The following is a 20,976-nucleotide window of genomic DNA, read 5'->3' as shown; positions in this document are numbered from 1 at the left end:
GATGATCCTGAGAACTCCCTCCACTCACCAAATACAATTACTGTGATGGCTTACACAAATTATTAAATATTCAGGGTCAGATTGTATGGAGCTAACTATATCAAATACTCATTAAAGAACAGTGATGTTATCTAAGCCTTAGGCTCTTTCTCTTGAGATGCACAATTATATAAGCTTTCTTTCAAATCAAAAGGTAGCATACATGTCCATCTGTGTGGCAAATCAAGTTATTTTGACTGATTTGATCTGACCACTGTGAACAACTGCCAAATGCTAACTTGTGCAAGCAGTACACACTCAAAAATCTATAACCTAACACTTACAGGAACTGCGACAATTACTATTGAGGAGAAAATATCAGAACAAAAGTCGTAATTTCCACAATTGAAATGACCTTATCATGTCATCTCTGATGAACCTGTGCACTTCCAGGGCATTTTAAAGGCATGTAAAACATGAGGTATCCATACTAAAATATGATAATTCAAATTAAAACTTGACTTCAACACACACACACCCAACTTAGAATCAAAAAAGGTATGAAGAGCTTGAATGCTGCCACGAGCTCCTTTTCAATATTAAGCTTAGTAAGTGCATGTAAAATATTTGCCATCTTTTTCATTTTGGCAGACAAAATTGGCTTGTAAGGAAGTCACTTACCAATAAATGGTTCTCCTTCACACACAAACAAAACATCATCATCCCTGGGGAAATCAAAATTTAAAAGCCACCATCAAAATCCAGAAATCACATTAATTATCAGTTGATTAGAGGACCTATACCTTAGAATTATGTAGAAGGCAGGTTTTGCTATCAATCTATATTGCAAAGAAGTTGACTAAGTTTCCAGGGCTTTGCTTAACTTCTTGACTTATGTCTTGACTCAAAGACTTAACGTCTTTGGATTTAAATTCAAATAAGGTCCTGCACATGGAAGAACTTTTAAAATGGCAAAAACAAAACAAAATCCACTATGTGAATTATGTGAATTCAGCTTTCTAATCAATTGAAGAACATACTCTCATGCTCAAGGAATATGATTAAAGCCATTGCCAACTCTTCTTTTTCTACTCTAATTCTGTAATCCTAAATAAATTATTGGGGTTTTCTTCTATATCATCAGCTGCTCTGCGCTTTGGAAAGGAAAATACATTTTTATGTTACATCTAGGAAGAATATAATTGCAAGTAGAACTCTGCTATAAAAACTCACTAACACCCACCACACCCCCAAAGGTAAAATGACTGCACACAATCCAAAATTCTAGATTATCAGTGTATCTTCTCCTCCCCTACCTCAACATAGCTCACCATTAGTGCAAATAAATGATCAGAGATTACACTGTGAGCCACAAATTCTTAATCAGGTAGATATTTCCTAGTTCAGAAGGCTTCAGTTCTGACTTTCTATGCTGTAGAAATTTTTATTTTCTATAAGGCATCACAGAAATACACTGAATGTTTCTTAGAGGCAGCATCTGGGTTAAGGAGAAATTTAGCTTGATGCAAATCACCTGAGACTCAATTATCTATCGAAACAGAAAGAAGCTGAGGGACAGATGCTGAAAAACTTAGAAATTCTAATTGATTTGGATTTTAAAGCTACAACTTTTAAGTCTATAATCTCTTCTACTTGCTCACTATGCCAATTAACTTTTTCAGACTAGTATGAACATTTGTTTTCTTCTCAAAAATCAACTACTAAACTGTGTGACCCAGGCAAGACACTGAACTTCTCAAATGGTTAGTTTCCTTTTATAAAATGAAGAGATTAGAAGTGATTACCTTCAAAAGCTGTATATTATGTTGAAAGGTCATTCTGACCTGAGTTTAAATGAAAACTAAACTTTGTATTAGTTTTGCAGTTCTGTATTAGCTATTTAATTTAGCGCATCATTATATTCATACCATCGGTTTAAAAAACCCCATGCCTCGCCAATTAAATGAGGTGACTTGGGCAGAGCCAATACAACGCAACCGGCACAGTCCGTACCTAGTGTCCTCTTCCTATTTTCTTTCTTAAGCCTCTTCTTGATCCAAAATTCTACGACCTTATGAGGGTGGAATGAGGTGAACTAACATTTGTTTTCAAGAGCTGAAAAATCTGCCTGGGATATTTAAAAAACAAAACCAAACCTCAACAAACAGAAAATCACTACTGTGGTGGATCACTGGTGAGTTAACCCTACCTAAAACTCTACCTTACTTAGCAAGTTTTTACCAAAGTAGGTCTTTGTAAGGTTTATAAAATTCAAAGCATTCTTAGGAAATGTACTGAACAATTAGCAGTTGCATATAAAATTAAAGAGATCAATCAGATTTCTAACATTAAAAAAATGCATGTCTTCAGAGTCAGAAGTTCTAGGCATCTGAATTTTGAAACACACCAAATGGATATTAGCCAAACCCAAATTATAAGCCGGTGGGAAAAGAGGTGGAAAAGATGTGGTGAAATTAACACCTGGAAAACACTTGGCAAATTGGTCATTTGACAAACTGATTTTTGGTGAACTAGCTTTGTGTAAATTAATCATTTAGCAAATTGGCCTGCTTCTCTGTGAGGACTATTTTTATTACAAGTAGAGAAGAATCAATATTTTAAATTTATCTTACAAAAACACATGTTCAGAGGCAATCAAGTCATGAGTTAATATATGTACATCAATTTTGTAATACCAAAATAAATTTTGACACCCCTCCCAAATTGCATGTCTTATTAGATCCATCTCTAATAATGAAGAAAAAAATTCCTTATAGCTATGTATGAAATATGCAGAAAGACTATCAGAATATTGGAATGTACTAAGGATTTTCTATCTTATAGAAGTCCAAATTATTTAAATTTTAAAGAGCAAATTTTAGGCAATCATTTGCCAAAATTCTGTAATCTTTCCAGTAATTAAACTACTGCTTAAGGGAAAGAGCAGAGCACCTAGACGCTGAGGGAACACTGTAGACAGCTTATAAGAAGGTGAAGGTTACCTGATCAAAGCAATATCATCGATCAGTCCACCTTTCCCATTATACACACTGGTGGCTTTTATGCCGAGTTTACTGCTGGCCACAGAAAGCAAATCAGATAAAGTTCCATATACAGCAACCACCTGTGAACACACCAGATTAATTTGGACAACTTATATAATGAATTTCATTACTTACAAATTAAAAACCACCATACTATAAACAGGACTAAAAACCAAACTGTCAAATAAAAGGAGATTTTGAGAGGTTCTTACATCTAATATTGCTGAAATCCAAAACTAGCCTGTGAACACACCAGATTAATTTGGACAACTTATATAATGAATTTCATTACTTACAAATTAAAAACCGCCATACTATAAACAGGACTAAAAACCAAACTGTCAAATAAAAGGAGATTTTGAGAGGTTCTTACATCTAATATTGCTGAAATCCAAAACTAGAGTGTAAGAAATCATCTCTGTGCAAAAATAATCTACAATCTTATGTATGGTAAATAACGCTCTAGTTCCGAAGAGAGACCCACCCCTGAATGTAGATTCTGACATTTTCTAGCTGTCCACATGAGACAAATTAACCTCTTTATGCTTCTGTTGCTTTAACCAGAAATGAATAAAAGTTATACCTACATCAGGTCACAAAGATGAAATGAGTTAATGCATGGTATGAGCTTAGCAAAAGTGCCTGAGACCTATTAAGTCTTTATAATGTTGCTTTTACGTTACTCCTTTGTTATAGGAATGGTTTATTTTAAAAATAGGAATGATTTACTGTTTATGATAACATTTACTACATCAACCACCACATGAAAGGTAACAACTTCCCACTTCATTTATTTAATTCTTCAGTAACGATTTATATTATAAAAGCCAGATTTTAGCTAAGATCCTAAATACAGCCAACAGCTGGGATACAGTGAATTGCTCTCTCCTGCTTTCCATCAGACACAGTCTGATAGATGCATAAGCAATGCAAATGCTTAGGTAGGGGGTTGAAAATCTCTCCATGTAGTAAGTTGTTTTTTGCTCCAGTATAATTTTAACTATGGGTTCTCAGTGGGTGAGTTGTATAGTTGTACCATTATAAGTTAGGATCTCTGAAAATTATGAATAAAATATAGATGAGGGGCTGAACATGAAGAACGAACAGCCAACCAACTTCCCGTGGGATATTGGATCAAAGTGCCATATGAAATAAGAAACAAGGCTGATCCTTTGTTTACCAGTGACTGGAGTTTAGTAGACCCTGAATTTTTAAATAAATGAAACAAATAGCAGGGTATGGAGGGAATTGTTCGCTGATAGGAAAGTGTGCACTCTTCATGGCAGAGTACTCAGATTTCAACTGTTTTCTCTTGGATCATAAGGATGAAAGGACAGATTAGTATTGCAAGCTGGGAAATTCTAGGGGAGGGCTGTAGGCAAGCACAATTTAAAGGGAAATAGGTGGATTAAAAGTCATACACAACCCAAGGGTCCTTAAACAGGTGAATGGATAAACAAAATGTGGTATATACACACAATGGAATATTATTCAGCTATCAAAAGGAATGAAATTCTGATACATGCTACAACATAGATGAATCTTGAAGCCATATGCTAAGTAAAATAAGCCAGACACATAGGGCAAATATTATGTGATCCCATTTATATGTCATACTTATAGGCAAATTCATAGAGGCAGAAAGTAGAATAAAGATTACCAGGGTGGTGGGTGAAATGGGAAGTCATTGCTAATGGGTAGTTTCTATGTGGTATGATAAAAAAGTTTTGGAAGTAGTGGTGAGGTTACATTGTGAATGTACTTAATGCCAATGAACTGTATGCTTAAAAATGGCTAAAGTGGTAACTTTTACGTTATGTATATCTTGCCATGGTAAAAAAAAAAATGGAAAACACTTGGCACAGTGTCTTGACAAAGCAGACATGCCATAAATAACTGAAACCTGAATAAAATGTGTCTCCTTTATTTCCTATCATTTTTTCACCTCTGTAACAGAGCCTGGAATTCTGTTACTGCAGATACATGATCCTGGGAGAAAAGAGAGAATACATAAGGCATACGTGCAGCAAACCCTCTAGTGCTAAGAGAGAGGGTGTGGAGAGAAAACAGAAAAGAATCAAAAGCATAGAAACACAAGAGATTGACCAAAGAAAATGCAAATCGACTTTTACAGGTAGAAATTGCCAGAGGAGGGTAAGAAAATCCTTTCCAACAACAGCATTCTTGTCATAGTTGCTATATGAATTTTCTAATTGACCTTTGCTTCTTATATATCTTTACATGGCTTTAGTTGGCCTGACATTAACCCCTCCTTGCCAGAACATCCACTTTCTCCCCCAGAATTTCTTTTCACTTCTCTCCCTCAACCAGCCATATCATAAAGTGGATGAAAATTTAATGTATCTATGTTATGCAACTGACACTCTCCTTTAAATGAAATAATCAAAAGGTCATCAATTAGAGAAAATAGTAGTGAAATTATTGCAAGCAATCTTACAGTTCTGTAAATTTGAAAATTGCCCTTAAGTTGGGCTACCATACTTGTTTTTCATTTGTAGGGCATTTTTGGCATTTTTTTATAAACTAGATCACTTTAGCTTTACTCTCTTGAGTGTACTAACAAATAAAATGGAATTATATTGCAAACATAATATTCAAAATCTTTCATACAAACCAATCAGAATATCTAATTTAAAAATATATACCAATATAAAAATGTGATAGGCTTGGAAAACATTTTAAGTTGATAAGAAAGTCTCTAATAGACTGGCTCATGTACCTTTCTTTATGTAACAACTTTGTTGGGGAGAAAGCAGCAATGGAAATCTTGTATATCATAGATTAGAGCTTTAATTGTTATATACTAAGCTTATTTTAGTCCTCAGGCCAAGCATTTGTAAAATGATCATGGTAAGAATGGCTATTTGTTTTATGTATGGTATGCTCCCCAGGGTGGACCTGGAGTCCCCATGTTACTGGGATTACCCACTTTAATACACGAGGCACTATACTTAGCATGGAAGCATTCTATGGAGTAAATTGAGAAGTGTGTCTAGTTAAATTAATGACCACCATATTATGCTATTATTTAACTTAATCCTTTCTAAATTTCAGACTCCAAGACAAGTGAAGGCCATCTACCAACTGGGAAAGTAAATGTTATACTGTACCTAGGAGGACACACCAGTTCAGTAAGTTTTTATTTGCCTTTAAACACCATTTTCAGATAGTAACCTATGTTATTCAAATTTAAAAATTAAAACCCGCACATGTACTTAAAGCATTTTTTCTTACATGCCCATATTATCTATTAACTAATACACTATCAATAAATACTTATTCAATTTATACAGACTGATTTACCCAACCAAACCATCAATCACAATTACTAAACACAGAATTCAATTTACTCTACCTACATTTTTAGTTTAATACATTTAAAATTGGAGGGTTTTTTTCTTTTGGTTATTTAAATTTCAGTTAACAGCTTAATATTAGTTTCAGGTGTACAATATAGTGATTCAACACTTGCATACAACACCTGGTGCTCATCACAAGTGCACTCCTTAATCCCCATCACCTATTTAACCTATCCCCCGACCCCACCTCCCTTCTAGTAACCATCAGTTTGTTCTCTATAGTTAAGAGTTTGTTTCTTGGTTTGCTTCTTTTTTTCCCCCTTTAACTCGTTTCTTAAATTCCACATATTTTTTAATTATTTTGTTCCTAAAAAAGATAACATAACTCGAGGTCAAGAAGGCAAATATTAAAATATTAAATATTAAGAAGTCCGATAGTATCAAGTATTGAAGAGGATGTGGATCAGTGGGAAGGTTTATGCAATGCTGGTGGGATATAAATTACTGCAATAACTCTGAAAAAATTTGGCATTTTAAAAAATGAAACGTTCATATACCTAACACCCAATACAGTTGACTCTTGAACAATGCAGGGTTTTGGGGCACCAACTCCCCCTCCCCTGTGTAGTTAAAAATCCACATATAACTTTCGACTCTCCAAACACTTTATTAATAGCCTACTGTTGACCAGAAGCCTCACCAATAACATAAACAGTCAATTAATACATATTTTGTAAGTTAAGTTACTCTATTTTTACAATAAAGTGTGCTAAAGAAAATACATTCATAGTACTACAGGGTATCTATCGAAAAAAAAAATCTACACATAAGTGGACCCATACAGTTCAATTCCATGTTGTTCAAGGGTCAACTGTTAGTACAACTTATATTCACCAGAGCCCTGATTCTCAAAAGTGTGGTCCCTAGGGGTGCCTGGGTGGCTCAGTCAGCTAAGTGGCTGCCATTGACTTGGGTCATGGTCCCAGAATCCTGGGATCTGGGATGGAGCCCTGCACCTAGAGCAGGGGAATAGGAAAGTGGAGCCCACTTCTTCCTCTGCTCACGTTCTCTCTCTAATAAATAAATATAATCTTAAAAAAAAAAAAGTGTGGTTCCTAGATTGGCAGCATTAGGATCACCTTGGAAATATATTAGAAATTCAAATTCCTAACCCCATCCCAAATCTACTGAATCTGAAGCTCTGAGGGTAGGGCCCACCAATGTGTTTTCTCAATTCCTCCAACAGATTCCAATGCATGCTGAAGCTTGCAATCCACTGCCCTAGAAAAATGCTTGCATGTGTGCACCAGGATACATACACAGGAATACTCATGACAACACTGTCAATGTAACAGCAAAATATAAAGAAATAAACAACCCAAATGTCCACTGAAGGAGGACAGATAAAATGGGATAGTACTTGTATACAATGGACTATTACAAAGCAGCAAAAATAACTAAACTATATTATGGATGTAATCCTAGAAATATTATATTGAATGAAAAATTTAAGTCCAAAAAGATTACATATGACATACATTTAGGATATGTCTCAAAGATGACAAAATATATATATATAGTGTGTGTGTGTGTATATGGTTCAACTATTAAACATGGCAAAGAGAGAGAAATACAGCATTCATGAAATTGGCTGACTTTATGGATAAGCAAGAGAATAGCAAAGTGAACAAGCACATTAAGTTTTGGTAATACGCTTTTTCTTGCCTTGTGTGGCAGGTTTACTGATATTTGGTATATTATTATCCTCTTAATTTTTATGCACATTAACATTCTTTATATGTATCAAATATTTTTTTAAATGTTTAAAGTTGAAGAGCAAAGCTCTTATTAATGTTCAGATTTCAACAAAGGTCACATAGATTTCACCTTCTTCAACTTAATATAATGGATTCAAATCTGGCTACTTAATACCAACAACATATTTCTGACCTAATATCAAAGCCAGAAGAAAACAATTATGTCCTGGACTAAGAGTGTAAACATCAGTACAGATCTATTTCACATCCCATTATGTCTGCAGTGAACTGACATGGTTCCTTGTACAAAGATGGTACTCAGTAAGTTTTGGCTGAATAAATAAGGTATACAAATGGTCTAAGACTTGCACAGCCTATTACTGAATATTCTTTAGTTAAAGCAACTTCTCTTCAAGAGGTACAGAAATTTTGAACTGACATCAGGTTGCTCAGAAGCCACTCACTACATTCAGATGTCTGAGTCCTCATTTCAAATTCCTTAATGCTATTTACAGGGAATATTAAAAAGAGAAACATGGGAATTCTGAGGCCTATGGAGAAAGGATGAGAGGATTCAACTGATTCTTTTGGAGCAACTAAAAAAACTAAAATTGAAGATCCCAATTTTTTAGAATGACAGCCTTCACGTTTTTGACTATGTACCCCATCAGTAAAACATTTTCGGGCATGTGCTCAAACATTTGTATATTTATTTACTTATTTATAAAGTTTATGCCACAGTTAGAAAAAAAATATGATTTCCCAAATGAGGACCTTTATCGACTTAGAATATGGAGCTGGCCAGTAAAAATCCCCTAAATATTTATCATTACATTTAGGGAAATCCTGCCAAATATAAAATTGATTTTAAACACTGAAAACAAACAAAAAAGGAAAAGAAAAACATCTCAAATTGTCTTCATATGTTGGAAAATATTTTTAAACATCTTGCTAATTAGGATGACCTCATCTCATCATTGGCTAATGTTTCAAAGAACAATATACACTTAGGAAGTGACTTATTGTTAATAGCAGTTATTAAATAAGATTTCAAATAGTCTTTAAAATTTGGCACTTTTGGGGGCGCCTGGGTGGCTTAGTCAGTTGAGCATCCAACTCTTGGTTTCAGCTCAGGTCATGATCTCAGGATCAGGGGACTGAGCTCAAATTGGGGCTCTGACCTCAGGGGGAGTCTGCTTGAAGGATTCTCTTCCTCTGCCCCTTCTCCCACTTGCACACATGCGTGTGAGCTCCCTCTCATAAATAGGTAAATCTTAAAAAAAAAAAAAAATTAATCCCCCCCCAAATTTCATAGTTTATGTTTGGAGAGTGGTAGCTCTGCCATTTTCTCATTGCTTACTTGTGTTCATGCAACTGATATTCTTCAGTTTGCAGCTTTGAAGGAATCTTTTAAAGCCACTTGGCATTTTGGTAAGGTTAATTTAGTTAAAACTGGATAATGCAAATCTTAACCCGCACTGTGTGCTTCAGTACATCACAGTATACCAACTGAACCAACCAGTGAAGAAGTTTTCACATGTGAACGCACTCTCTTCTCTCAGTAGACTTGAGACCACTTGACACATTCAGTAATTGAAAGCACTTGTGTCTTTATGAATTAAAAAAATCAAGTTTTAATAAGATTTTATATTTCTAAGTAAAAATATAAATAAAAAGTATAGTATTTCTTCCTAAACTCCCCTGGGTCCTCTTGCACACCCTCTGTGGTGTACTATCTCACTCTAGAAAGCACTGTTTTAGAGCATGCACAGCCCTCTCGACAACATCAAAGCATGTACTAGGGACACTTATGTTTATTCAGTATACAGGAAAGTCATGGTAACCATATGATGTAGTTGCATGCAGTAACTCTGCGCCTCTCCAAACCCAGGCTTTATGGTTCAGTTTGGCAACCACTGAAGAAGCTTTTATAGGAGGAAAACTTATGTGAAAAAACGACACTAATCTTATGACCAGGAAGCAAAAATAGAAGCTAGGTTAATAAGGAGATTGAAAGTGACAGATATTCCAACTGCTGGATGGGAAATCAAACTCTAGTAGCAGGGCTCTGTTTCAGCATGTTTTTCATGAACATCATGTCACGATCATGCCAATCCTGGCTAACTCTAGTCACGTTATTTATATAAACATGCAAGCTGTTATGTATTATTCTGCGCTCTTTTGTCAAATAAGAGTAATTATAGTATTTTTTTTTTAATCAGCTGGAGAGAGAGGAAATACTGAGAACTTTGGCATAGAATATGTTTTCCAACGAGTAGTAAGGATTATGGTATGATTTGTTTTTAATATTGAATCATATTAGTATTCTCCAGTTCGGGTCTTTATGATCTTCACAACATTAATATATTTATCTTTATTTACTTGAGATGTGTTTTTTCCAATCTTTTGAGACTCCCTAGAAAATAACTTTTAAAACAAAAATTTTAAACCCAAAAACCTAATCTAGTCAAAACTAGATAGTTTAAAAAATATATATGGTAAGACTAACACAGTTAGTCTTTGAAAGAACAAAATTCAGTGGTTTCAGGGGAGATTTAGAGCATAATTAAATATTTATGACTGAGTCTAAACATCTTGTCTTTCAGAGAGGAACAAAGAGATGCTGGATAAAAAGGTCAATCAAAGGTCTGTTCCTGAAAACATATTACAATTGTTTGGATATACTAATTTTTTCTTCCAGTAACAATGTAAGTTTTAGATTATTAGTAGCTAACAGACAAAACAGGTTTAGAAAAAGTTAATGGTCGGAAATAATATAAATCTTATGAAGTATATTTTGAAATAAAATTTATGAAAATTCGAGAACTTGAATATATGCCAGTTGTTTTTATGTATTAAATCTCTAAAATCAGAATAACACAAAATTATAGTCAACTAACCAGACCGTGGTTCAAATTTTTAGAGCAGATTTATTTAAAATTTCAGAGTAGTTGGAAAGCCATTTTTTACACCGAGGCACAATTACACTATTTAAAAACGTACTGTTTCCAAAATATGCAGGAAACAAAGTACTGTATTCTGGCAAATAATACACTGAGGCCAATTTACCTTTACCTTAGACTCTAAGGCATAGTTACTTCTAGATGTCATTTAGCGACATCATAAATGTCTTCCTCGAACAGTCAAATTTTCCAAAGAAGCCGAACAACTTTCATGGGTGGGGCAAGAGGCTTGAGAAGGAACAGGATTCATTTTGGCTTGCTCCAGCCTTGGAAAAAATATTTGGTACCACACCCTCAACAAAGGCCTAACACAGCAACTAGTAACGTCAAATCAATCCATTCTGGTCTATTGTGACAGTCTTCTAAGGAACTAAAACAAGGAGAAATACAAAAGTGAGTACGTAAGTTTGCCGGCGGCGGGGCTTGGGGCGCCTGGAAGACAGAGGTAGGAACCATCAAGAAAATGTCCCTAATTTTCAATCTTCTTATTCGCCCTAGGATAGAAGAATATTTTATTTATCCACCGATAAACAGTTTTATTCTTTCTACCTGAGCAACCTTCCGTAGTCCTCCTTAGCTGTTAACCACCACTTTCTGGAGCAGACCATTACTCAGCACGAAGGTGGCAACAAGCGCCCTTCTACAGCCAGGGGTGGGGGGCAGCGGGGTCTTCGGGGAGGAGGTGGGAAGACGAACATCAGCACTAAGTGCTCAGGTGACAGCGGCCCTCCCCTCGCCCTCCGAGTCCTCCGTTTTCCAGGACCCACACCTGGACATGGGAACGATAAACACAAGCTGACCTGCGCTGGCCCCCAGGGCGGCCGGGGAGTCGAAGGGCAGGCTCCCGCTAGGAATCCCGCGGGCTGGGAGGAGGCCGCGGGGACCCGACGTTCACCTCCTGGACGCCCACCACCCCGGCGCACGCCCACCTCCCAGCCCCTCTCCCCAACTTCAGCCCTCTGCCCTGCCAGCCCGTTCCGCGCTCCGCTGCCCTCTCCCCACGCAGGCGGCCCGCCTCCTCCCGACCCCCTTACCTTTCCATTCTTGGGGCTGCCGTTAAGGAACAGGGTCACCCGCCTCATCGCGCTGCCCCCACTGGGTCCTGAGTGAGTCGCCACCCTCCCACCTGGCTCTCCTCCCACCTTTTTCTTCTCCCGCCCTTCCCCTCCCTCCACCCACTCGGACTCTCCTCCCTTCGCCACCTTCCTTCTCTTACGGAGACACACTCGCACGCACTCCCGGTCCCACACCCCAGGGCTGGCCGGTCCTCCTTCCCACCCCGCCCCTGGGCTCGTCAGCCAGCCTGGGACCCTTCCCCCACCTCTCCCAGACTGACTCTAAGATCCACCAATCAACCGGCAGCGCCGGCCAGGACTCAGCCAATCATCACCCGGCATTGGGTGGGCTCATACTAACCCAGCCCAGGTGGAGGGAGGGAAGAGAGGTTGCAGTCTTGCAGACGGGAAGGGTTATCAGCCAATCAGCACAACCTGGAGCCGAACGGCGGCTCTAGGCGTTACTGAGCAGGCGCAAACCCAACACCAGGTAGAGCTCATCTGCATAGGGAGGCGGGGTTGGAAGGAAAGAGGTGGAGCGCTAACAGGGACCCGTACACGTCAGCGCCCCCTCCCACTCTCTCAAACCACGGACGAAACGGCTGCTGTCTGGACTGGGTGATTGGGCAAGAGCCCGCCCGTCGTTCTGCCAGGATTGGTCCAATGATTCTTTTCGAAGTTTGCAGCATCCAATTGAAAAACGGGGGAGGAGTTAAGGTTCCAACAGAAGTGTTCCTCCGCGAGACTCTCACGGAAAGTAGTCCCCCCGGATACAGGTTAGCGGCTGGTCTCTCTGGTCGGCGTGTCACCCACAAGCTAGTGGTGGATTCTCTCGAGCACACCAAACCACTCCTGGTCCTGGGACGACGAGGTAGAGGCCTGGGAGAGCTCGGGGTGCGCGTGGACACGTGTGGACAGCGAAGGCGTAGAGATTCGTGGAGTAACGCCGGGACCGAGGAGGCGGGGCCGGCGATTTGAATCTGGCGGCGGGCAGCGGGCAGAGGCCGGGCGGAGGAGAAGGTAGGGATAGCGGGCCCCGGGGTTGGAGTTCTTTGGGCCGGACGAGGCAGCTCCCGGAGGCCGGCTTGGCGGCCGACAGTTGCCTTCTCGACCGAACCGTCAGCACCTGCACGACACTCAGCGGCGGTGGAGCGTTCCAAATAAACCCAGCGGGAGGAGAGCCAGGCTACGGGAGTGAGAGGTAGGGCAAGGACCCTGATCCAGCAGAGCTGCTTCTGGGGCGTGCTTCTCAAAAGCGTGTTCATACTTATCCTGCTCCATGGAGATGGTGGTCCTCCTGGGACATGAGCCGGGCTACCCGCGCGTGCTTTCTAAAATGCAGATTTCCTGGAGCCCAGCCAGGCCTACTTAATTAGAATTTCTGGGAATCCGCAAAACTGTGTCTACAACAGGGTATCCAGACGATTCAGATGTTCGCCAAGGTTGAAAAGCCATGGCCTTTAGTGTGAGGTCTGCTTTGTTTCATCCCCAACAAGCAGTTTCCTCCATTTCTCTCTTTATTAAAAGCTCTCAAAATACCCTCTTGACATCTATTTTCATGCCTATATAGGTTGTATTAGAATTCGGTCTTGAATGAGAATCTTGATCTAATCATTAATCTTGGAAATGTTTTTTTTTTTTCTTTTCTCTTTTTTTAGATGGATACCAACTCAAAAGACAGTGAGTCTCTTGAAACCAAGGAGACTGCTATTCGTGATGCTGGTATGTAGTCATCTGTTGCCTCCTTGTGAAATGTAAGGTTTAGGTATTTGTTTTCATAATGATGTTTAGCCCTCACAATATGTTGTCTGTTTCAGAAAATACCTCTTTCATTTTGGGAAATGGGAGGCTTGTAACTCCTCAGAAGCATGCACCTGAAGTGACTCCTAATGGTTGCACACTAGATACTTTCAAGTCACCTTTGGACTTTTCCACAGTAACAGTAGAGCAATTGGGAATTACACCTGAAAGCTTTGTAAAGAACTCTTCAGGTAAAAGAAGTTGTCCTTCTACTGCAGTGCTTTTAAAGTTTAAAAATAACTTCAACTCAGTTTTGTTCATCTACTTATCTCATTACTTTGACTCTGCAAATGTTTGATTAGGGAGATTTCTGTGACTATGTATGGTGCATATAGCATAGCAGAATATCAGGTTTCCAGGGCACCCAGCATGATAACGTTCAACAGTGTGCTCTGTGTCCAAACTGGAAAAGAAGATGTATGTGAATCACTTTTTGACCTGACTCATGACATATAGGAATATGTATACTCTAAGCAATAATAAATTTTATGCTCCCCTATGGCAAAAATAAGAGAAAGTTGAAGAGCAGTTAAGAAAGATTGGGGTATGCCTCTTTCAAAATCACAAAATTGACTGAGGCTAATTTTCAAGGAGTAGAAATGAAATTCACCTGTGAACCCTGATTTAGCTAGAAAGGAAATACACATGGAACTGGGATTAGATTGGAGAACAGCATTTAGAAATGGAGAATGACAGAATGCTGGAAAGTCAGAGGGCACTAGACTGGATAATGCATGATGTAGACAAGACCACAGTGGTGTGCCATTCTGTGTTCCCTTCTCAAGAACATTATTCATAAATCTTTCTAGAAAAAACTAGATTTATTTTGTGCTCTTCAGCATATGGCCAGAATGCAGTGTAGTGTGCGGAAAGTGGATTGGTATTGCAGAGAAACAAATGATCCTGAAGAATGAGATTGTGGGAGTATATGTGCCTAAGTGGAGAGCTTTCCTTTCAGTTCTTGGGGATAAGAGGACTAATTCAGAAAAAGAAGTTCTTAGACCAAAGCCAGCCATCACCCATCCCTGTGTGCAGGAAATATGAAACAAAAATGAGAGCTATTAAAATGTGTCCATGTGTTCATTCCACAACTCTGATCAAGGGTTTCTATGTGCCAGACACTTTCAGAAGAATGGAATAAGTCAGTAGGCAAAGATGCCTATCCAGCTGATCGTGTGTGAATAATTTTGCCTGTAATTCTCTATTTAGATTTCTGTAATAGGCGTTTATCATGTTCTCTCTTAGGCTGGTATATTACAGGGAATTCAGTACATAATTACTGATGATTGGCTTGTTTCGTTCCAATTTAAAAGAGAGTTTTCGTTATAGGAGAGTCCTCATCCTACCTTAAAAAATCCAGACGACGCTCTACAATTGGTGCTCGGGGCTCCCCTGAAACAAACCATCTTATTCGTTTCATTGCTCAGCAGCGGAGTTTAAAGAAGGCAGAGAAATCTTCGGCACAGAATTCCCCTTTTCTGGTATGATATTCTTCTAACTTCTGTCATGAATTCTCTTGGGGGGAATGTTTTGTTCTGTTACAAAGCTTTTGTACCGTGTTTCTGTCGTCTTGTGCATCTCATCTGTTTTGGATCTGGGGAGATAATGTTTTCTCTGTCTTACAGAGAGTGTTCAGTTCACATTGATGGTGAAGCTGAGCATGGCTATGTTAAGAATTAGGAAATCCTGAATAGAAATGGTTTTCTAGAGGAGCTATTTTATTTTGCAGGGTTTTTTGTCGGTTGGTGTTTTTCTCTACAGTGAAGTGAGGCAGTGTTTTTCAAACTTTTTCTTTATTAATATTTTTTCTTTAAGTGTCTTTTTTTTTTTTTTTTTGCTACTACATGTTGGCATGTAGGAGTAAGAGTTCCCCAGGACAAAATATATTTGGGATAACCTGGCAAAAAGGAAAAAATTACTTGTCTGCTAATGGGGAAGGATGTAGCTGTTTTTGCGGATTTTTATCAGAATAATGCATGTTCCTAGAATGTCAAATAGTGTACAGGGGTTACTATGAAAGGCACAGTTAATACTTCTCCTTCTTGGAGGACAGCTGCTTATATTGTTTCTTTTGGTACGGGCCTTCCTATTTTAAAATGTACTTATACTGGCATTTATTTATTTTTTGGTTTTAGACACTATGCACAAGGCTATGTAGTGTGGTGGTTCTCAGAGATTATCTGCCCATCCTTGGGGATCCCTGAGTCCCATTCAAGAGGTCTATGAGGTTAAAACACGTTTTTGTAATAGCACTGAGGTGTTTGCCTTTTTACACTATGTTGATTTTTGCATTCACAGTGCAGAAGCCATGGTGGGTTAAACTGAGGGCACCAAGCTGTCATTTTCTACACTGCTAAGCCTTCACAGGCAATGATAATGCCAGGTTCATTTAATATCCTTGATGATGCAGTGAAAATTATAAATTTTATTACTTCTTCACCCTTGCGTATTATGTGTGATTGAAATGGGAAGTATGCATCCGGCACTTCCAAAGTACATACAGAAGTATGATGGATATTTTGAAAAAAATCGTGTGTAATTGTTTTGAACTGTGATCTGAACTCTAGCCACTTTTTTTCATTTTTACTTGAAAGAATGACTGACAGACATCATGATTAGTCAGACTTGGGAATGTGAACAACATTTTCTCAAAAATGAACTGTGAACCTGCCACTTCAAGGAGAAACTGAAATATTTCTTACTGATGAAAAAACTTGAGTTTTCAGGAGAAAATTAGAATTTTGGAAAACTTCTATTCAGCACCATGAGTTTGAGAACTTCCCAGTAGCTAGACTTTTCTGATAAGATCAGTGGAGATATTAATGAATGTGATTTTTGATACTACATAATAAAAGGTGTCAACATTTGGAAGATCTGCAGAAGTAAGAGAACCAATATTTTCCTAATGACCAGTGCATGCAAAATATACCCTCAAATTGCAAGAGACTCACAGATTTTAACATAACAGAATATGAAGAGTTCATTGATGGATTTCATATTTGACATTGCAACTAACATTTAGGAAATCTTTGTTGAGTTTTGTGTTCCATGAAAGAATGAATGGCCACAATTCTGAAAAGGCTGTTAAAACACTCTTGATAACTATAATGCACATGTACTAGGAGCCTTTGGTGTTCTCGATCATTTCTAAGCGTGTAAAGACTTCCTGAGAACTGCTGTTAGGGTGGGTATGAACATGGACTGTGGAGCTATTTGCTGAGGTTTGATTCTTGGCTTTATTATTAATTAATTGTGCTTTTGGCAAGTTTCTTTCTTTCGTTCGTTCGTTTTCTTCCTAAGATTTTATTTTTAAGTAATCTTTTTTTTTTTTTTTTAAAGATTTTATTTATTTATTCGACAGAGATAGAGACAGCCAGCGAGAGAGGGAACACAAGCAGGGGGAGTGGGAGAGAAAGAAAGAAGCAGGCTCATAGCGGAGGAGCCTGATGCGGGGCTCGATCCCTCAACGCCGGGATCACGCCCTGAGCCGAAGGCAGACGCTTAACCGCTGTGCCACCCAGGTGCCCCTATTTTTAAGTAATCTTTACACCCATTATGGGACTCAAACTTACAACCGGGAGATCAAGAGTTGGGTGCTCTACAGCCTGAGCCAGCCAAGCACTTCAAGTTGCTTCTTTGTCTCAGTTTTCTCACATATAAAATGGGGGTGATAATAATAGTAAGGTTTTTAATGAGGATGATTAAATGAGTACAGCTGAAGTACTTAGAACTGTCCCTGGAACATGGTATGCTTTGAATTTACTATCATTGTAGTTATATCTGTGAAAAATGAGGATTTTGCCCTTACACCTCTTATTCATAGCTGTCCTAACCCTATCCCCTGTCCCCATCCTTCCAATACAATTGAAATTTTTGTTTAAATTAGGACTTTGTGTGCGTTATTTAACCATGTAGATATTTTTCACAAACTGCTATGTAGTATGCTATGGTCCCATTTCTTTTCTTATACAACTTTTGATTTTCCTCTAGTTATTAAGTACTTTTTATTATTTTTTGGTTTAGTCTTTTATCACATAATTTCATCCCCAAACTTTGACAGGTCTATAAACCTTAAGGGTCTGTGGGTTCTTTTCTTTTTCCTTTGTGTTCTCTGTCTTCTGTTGGCTTGGTTGCCTTCTGGGTCCCTTTGTGACTTGCTTTCACCATCCCTAGTGATTTCCTTTTCTTCTTCTGTTTGGATTTTCTCTTTCCTTGGTCTCATATCTTTCTCTCTTCTTGTTTTACTATCTCATTTTTCTGGAGCCTCTGCATATCTGATGAAGTTGATTAGCACATTTGGATTATAGTTTGTCTTAGTATAGAAATTTAGGTTGCACATATTTTCCATCAAAATTTGAAGGGATTGCTCCACTGTATTTTAGCTTACAGAGTTGAAGAATCCTGTTCATTCATTCATTCAACACATATTTTGATTCCCTTTCTTTTGCATGGCCTGCTTTTTCATTTGAAGCTCTGTTCTTGGTATTAAAGAACATTGTGGGCTGTTAGGGACATATTTTTATGGATGTTTTCTTCCTCCCCTTACAGGATCTCTTTGCCATCAGGTACCATTTTGCTACCTGATTAGTTCAGGCTCTGTCTCATGCTCAAATCTTTCTTCAGATGTTTGGTGATCTTGACAGTGTTCATTTTTTAAAGTGAGACACTTTAAAAACTTGACTGAGAGCTCAATGTGCACGGTCTGGTTTCGTCAGCTGGTGGATTTCTGTGTAGGCATGGCCACTTTTTCATTGGAGGAACTCCTAAGTATCAGAATCCTGTGGCTCTTTTCTTTTGGCAGATATGTTTTCTCTGAAAGGAATTCCTGGGGATATAAACCTGAGTCCTGGGACTGTGGAAGTCAAGTGTCAAAAATGACTAGAAGTCAAACTGTTCACTGAGAGGACTTGGACAGGCTCTGTTTTCAGTGCAGACCCTCCTCTCCTGGCTGTTTATGGAGTCTTAAATCTCATGGAATCCTGAATCTCTGTGTTCCCTCCAAAATGTAAAAGTCCTTTCTTCTTTATGAAGAGATCTGTGGTTCAAGTGCTACTGATAGAGTTTCAGTGTTCCTGTTCTGAGTCCTGCCCTTCACCCTGGTTTTCAGAAATATCTGCTGCTTTAGATAACTGAGCCTTTCTGAGGTCTGCTGCAAGTCTGCTTGTTTCCTGTTGTCAATGCCCTAAAGAGTCCTTGTCAGTTTCAGCTTTCTCTGGCCTAAATTCATTTTTGTTTGTTGACATTTCATATCTGCTGTTCACATTTTTTTTCTTAAGGGTATGCATATGAATATATATATATGTGTGTGTATAAATGTATATATGAAAACACCCCACACCCATATCATGTGATTATATGTATTAAAAGAATTCCTTGAATATATAGCTCTAGTATCTAGCATTGTTAAAAGTAAGGGCTTTCCACTTGAGCAGTTTTTATGGACAATCAGTGCTGTCCTTTGACCTTTTGAGATTGGCCTCTATAGTAATTACCCTTGGTGGCTCTACTCTTTCAGTTCTCACCCTATCACTTCTTCCCTTGCTCAACAAATTTATTGACTGTATAAATAAAATATTAGTTTTACATGTTCTAAATTACTGAAATGTTCCGCAAATAAATGAGTAGGATTTGTTTTTTTCTTTTCGTAAAGTGTAAGGGCCTCTATGCTTAAATAATTCATCTCTTACTTTCTCTACCTTCTCCTGTTTTATGTAACATTTTTTTAAAGATTTTATTTATTTATTTGAGTGGGGGAGAAAGAGAGTGAGCAAGAGAGCAAGAGCAAAGGGAGGGAGAAACTGACTCCCCACTGAGCAGGGAGCCTGACTCAGGGTTTGATCCCAGGACCCTGGGATCATGACCTGAGATGAAGGCAGACACTTAACCGACTGAGCCACCCACACGCCCTGACCTTCTTCTGTTTTATTTTTTTAAAATTTTTAAATTTTTTATTTATTTTTTACAATTTATTTATTTTTTGTTATCTTCAGTTAGCCACTGTATAGTACATCATTAGTTTTTGATGTAGTGTTCAATGACTCATTAGTTATGTATAACACCCAGTGCACATCACAACCCGTGCCCTCCTTAATACCCATCACCCTGTTACCCTCCTCCCCACCTCCTCCCGTCTGCAACCCCCAGTCTATTTCCCTGGGTCCATAGTCTCTCATGGTTCGTCTCCCTCTGATTTCTCCCCCTTCAGTTTTCCCTCCCTTCCCCTATGGTCCTCCGCAATATTGCTTATGTGGCACATATGAGTGAAACCATATGGTCATTGTCTTTCTCTGCTTGACTTACTGAAAAGTTGAAGGGCAGCTGCTCTCCATCTTTCCTCCACTACTCTTGCTTTCATTCTTGAATATTTCAGCAAGCACATGGATGATCATCTACCATCTCAGTGAGTCAAGGGCCTTGACTTCTGTAGCTCCTTTGGTCTTTTCTACCTCAACCATCTGCTTGCGTGGTTCCTTGCTACTGTATCGCCTTTGAGATCTACTTTCAGCCCACCTGGCTCTGACCCACATTTCATCTTTCCAGTTTACTTCACCGTTCTCTCATCTTATCGAAGCCTCCAGACTTGATCTTACCACACCTGTACTGTCTGCTGCTCACTCTATGTCCTCTCTCATCTTTACCCAGTCTAGAACTATGTTCTAATGCTCTGAAGTTTTCTTGCAAATACTTTTTTTAAAGTTAAAAAATTTATATAAATAAAAATATTACATATGCACGTTGTTTAAAGAGTCAGTCCTTTAAGATTTATTTATAAGAACAACAGTGCGCAGCTGCCTTTTTTCCATTTTTCCTTTCCCTAGACTCTCATTTTCAGCTCTTGTACCTGTTGCTTTGGTATTTGCTTTCATATCTCTTAATAACATGCTTGATATGGTTTTTTTTCCTTGCAATTCCTTTTTTTTTTTTCATTGAAGTCTGATTGAAATACAATTTTATATTAGTTTCAGGTGTACAGTGTACTGATTCAAAATTTTATACACAGTTGAGCCTTGAACAATGTGGGGGTTAGGGCCACCAACCCTCACGCTGTCAAAAATCTT

At 38.5% G+C, this 20,976-nt stretch overlaps 2 protein-coding genes across 3 annotated transcripts in view; one reads left to right on the top strand and one right to left on the bottom strand.

The window, feature by feature from the left end:
- KCTD9 (potassium channel tetramerization domain containing 9) overlaps positions 1–12,252 on the bottom strand; it is a 33,266-nt gene extending 21,014 nt beyond the window's left edge. Inside the window, exons 1-3 of the mRNA XM_045774055.2 lie at positions 12,098–12,252; positions 2,982–3,103; positions 661–704 (exon numbers count right to left, since the gene is read on the bottom strand). Coding sequence (XP_045630011.1) covers positions 661–704; positions 2,982–3,103; positions 12,098–12,145 — 214 coding nt within the window. The 5' untranslated portion in view covers positions 12,146–12,252. The remainder of the gene's footprint in view (positions 1–660; positions 705–2,981; positions 3,104–12,097) is intronic.
- A 628-nt stretch (positions 12,253–12,880) lies between these two features.
- Positions 12,881–20,976, top strand: part of CDCA2 (cell division cycle associated 2) — a 50,148-nt gene continuing 42,052 nt past the window's right edge. For both annotated transcript variants that reach the window (XM_045774115.2, XM_045774114.2), the window contains exons 1-4: positions 12,881–13,319; positions 13,777–13,840; positions 13,936–14,109; positions 15,248–15,399. In XM_045774115.2, the coding sequence (XP_045630071.2) occupies positions 13,777–13,840; positions 13,936–14,109; positions 15,248–15,399 (390 nt within the window). In that variant the 5' untranslated portion in view covers positions 12,881–13,319. The remainder of the gene's footprint in view (positions 13,320–13,776; positions 13,841–13,935; positions 14,110–15,247; positions 15,400–20,976) is intronic.

This window comes from Ursus americanus, chromosome 13 (genome assembly GCF_024610735.1).
Source record: "Ursus americanus isolate L20-20 chromosome 13, mUrsAme1.1.p, whole genome shotgun sequence".
NCBI lineage: Eukaryota > Metazoa > Chordata > Mammalia > Carnivora > Ursidae > Ursus > Ursus americanus.
This window is presented reverse-complemented; position numbering and strand designations above follow the sequence as displayed.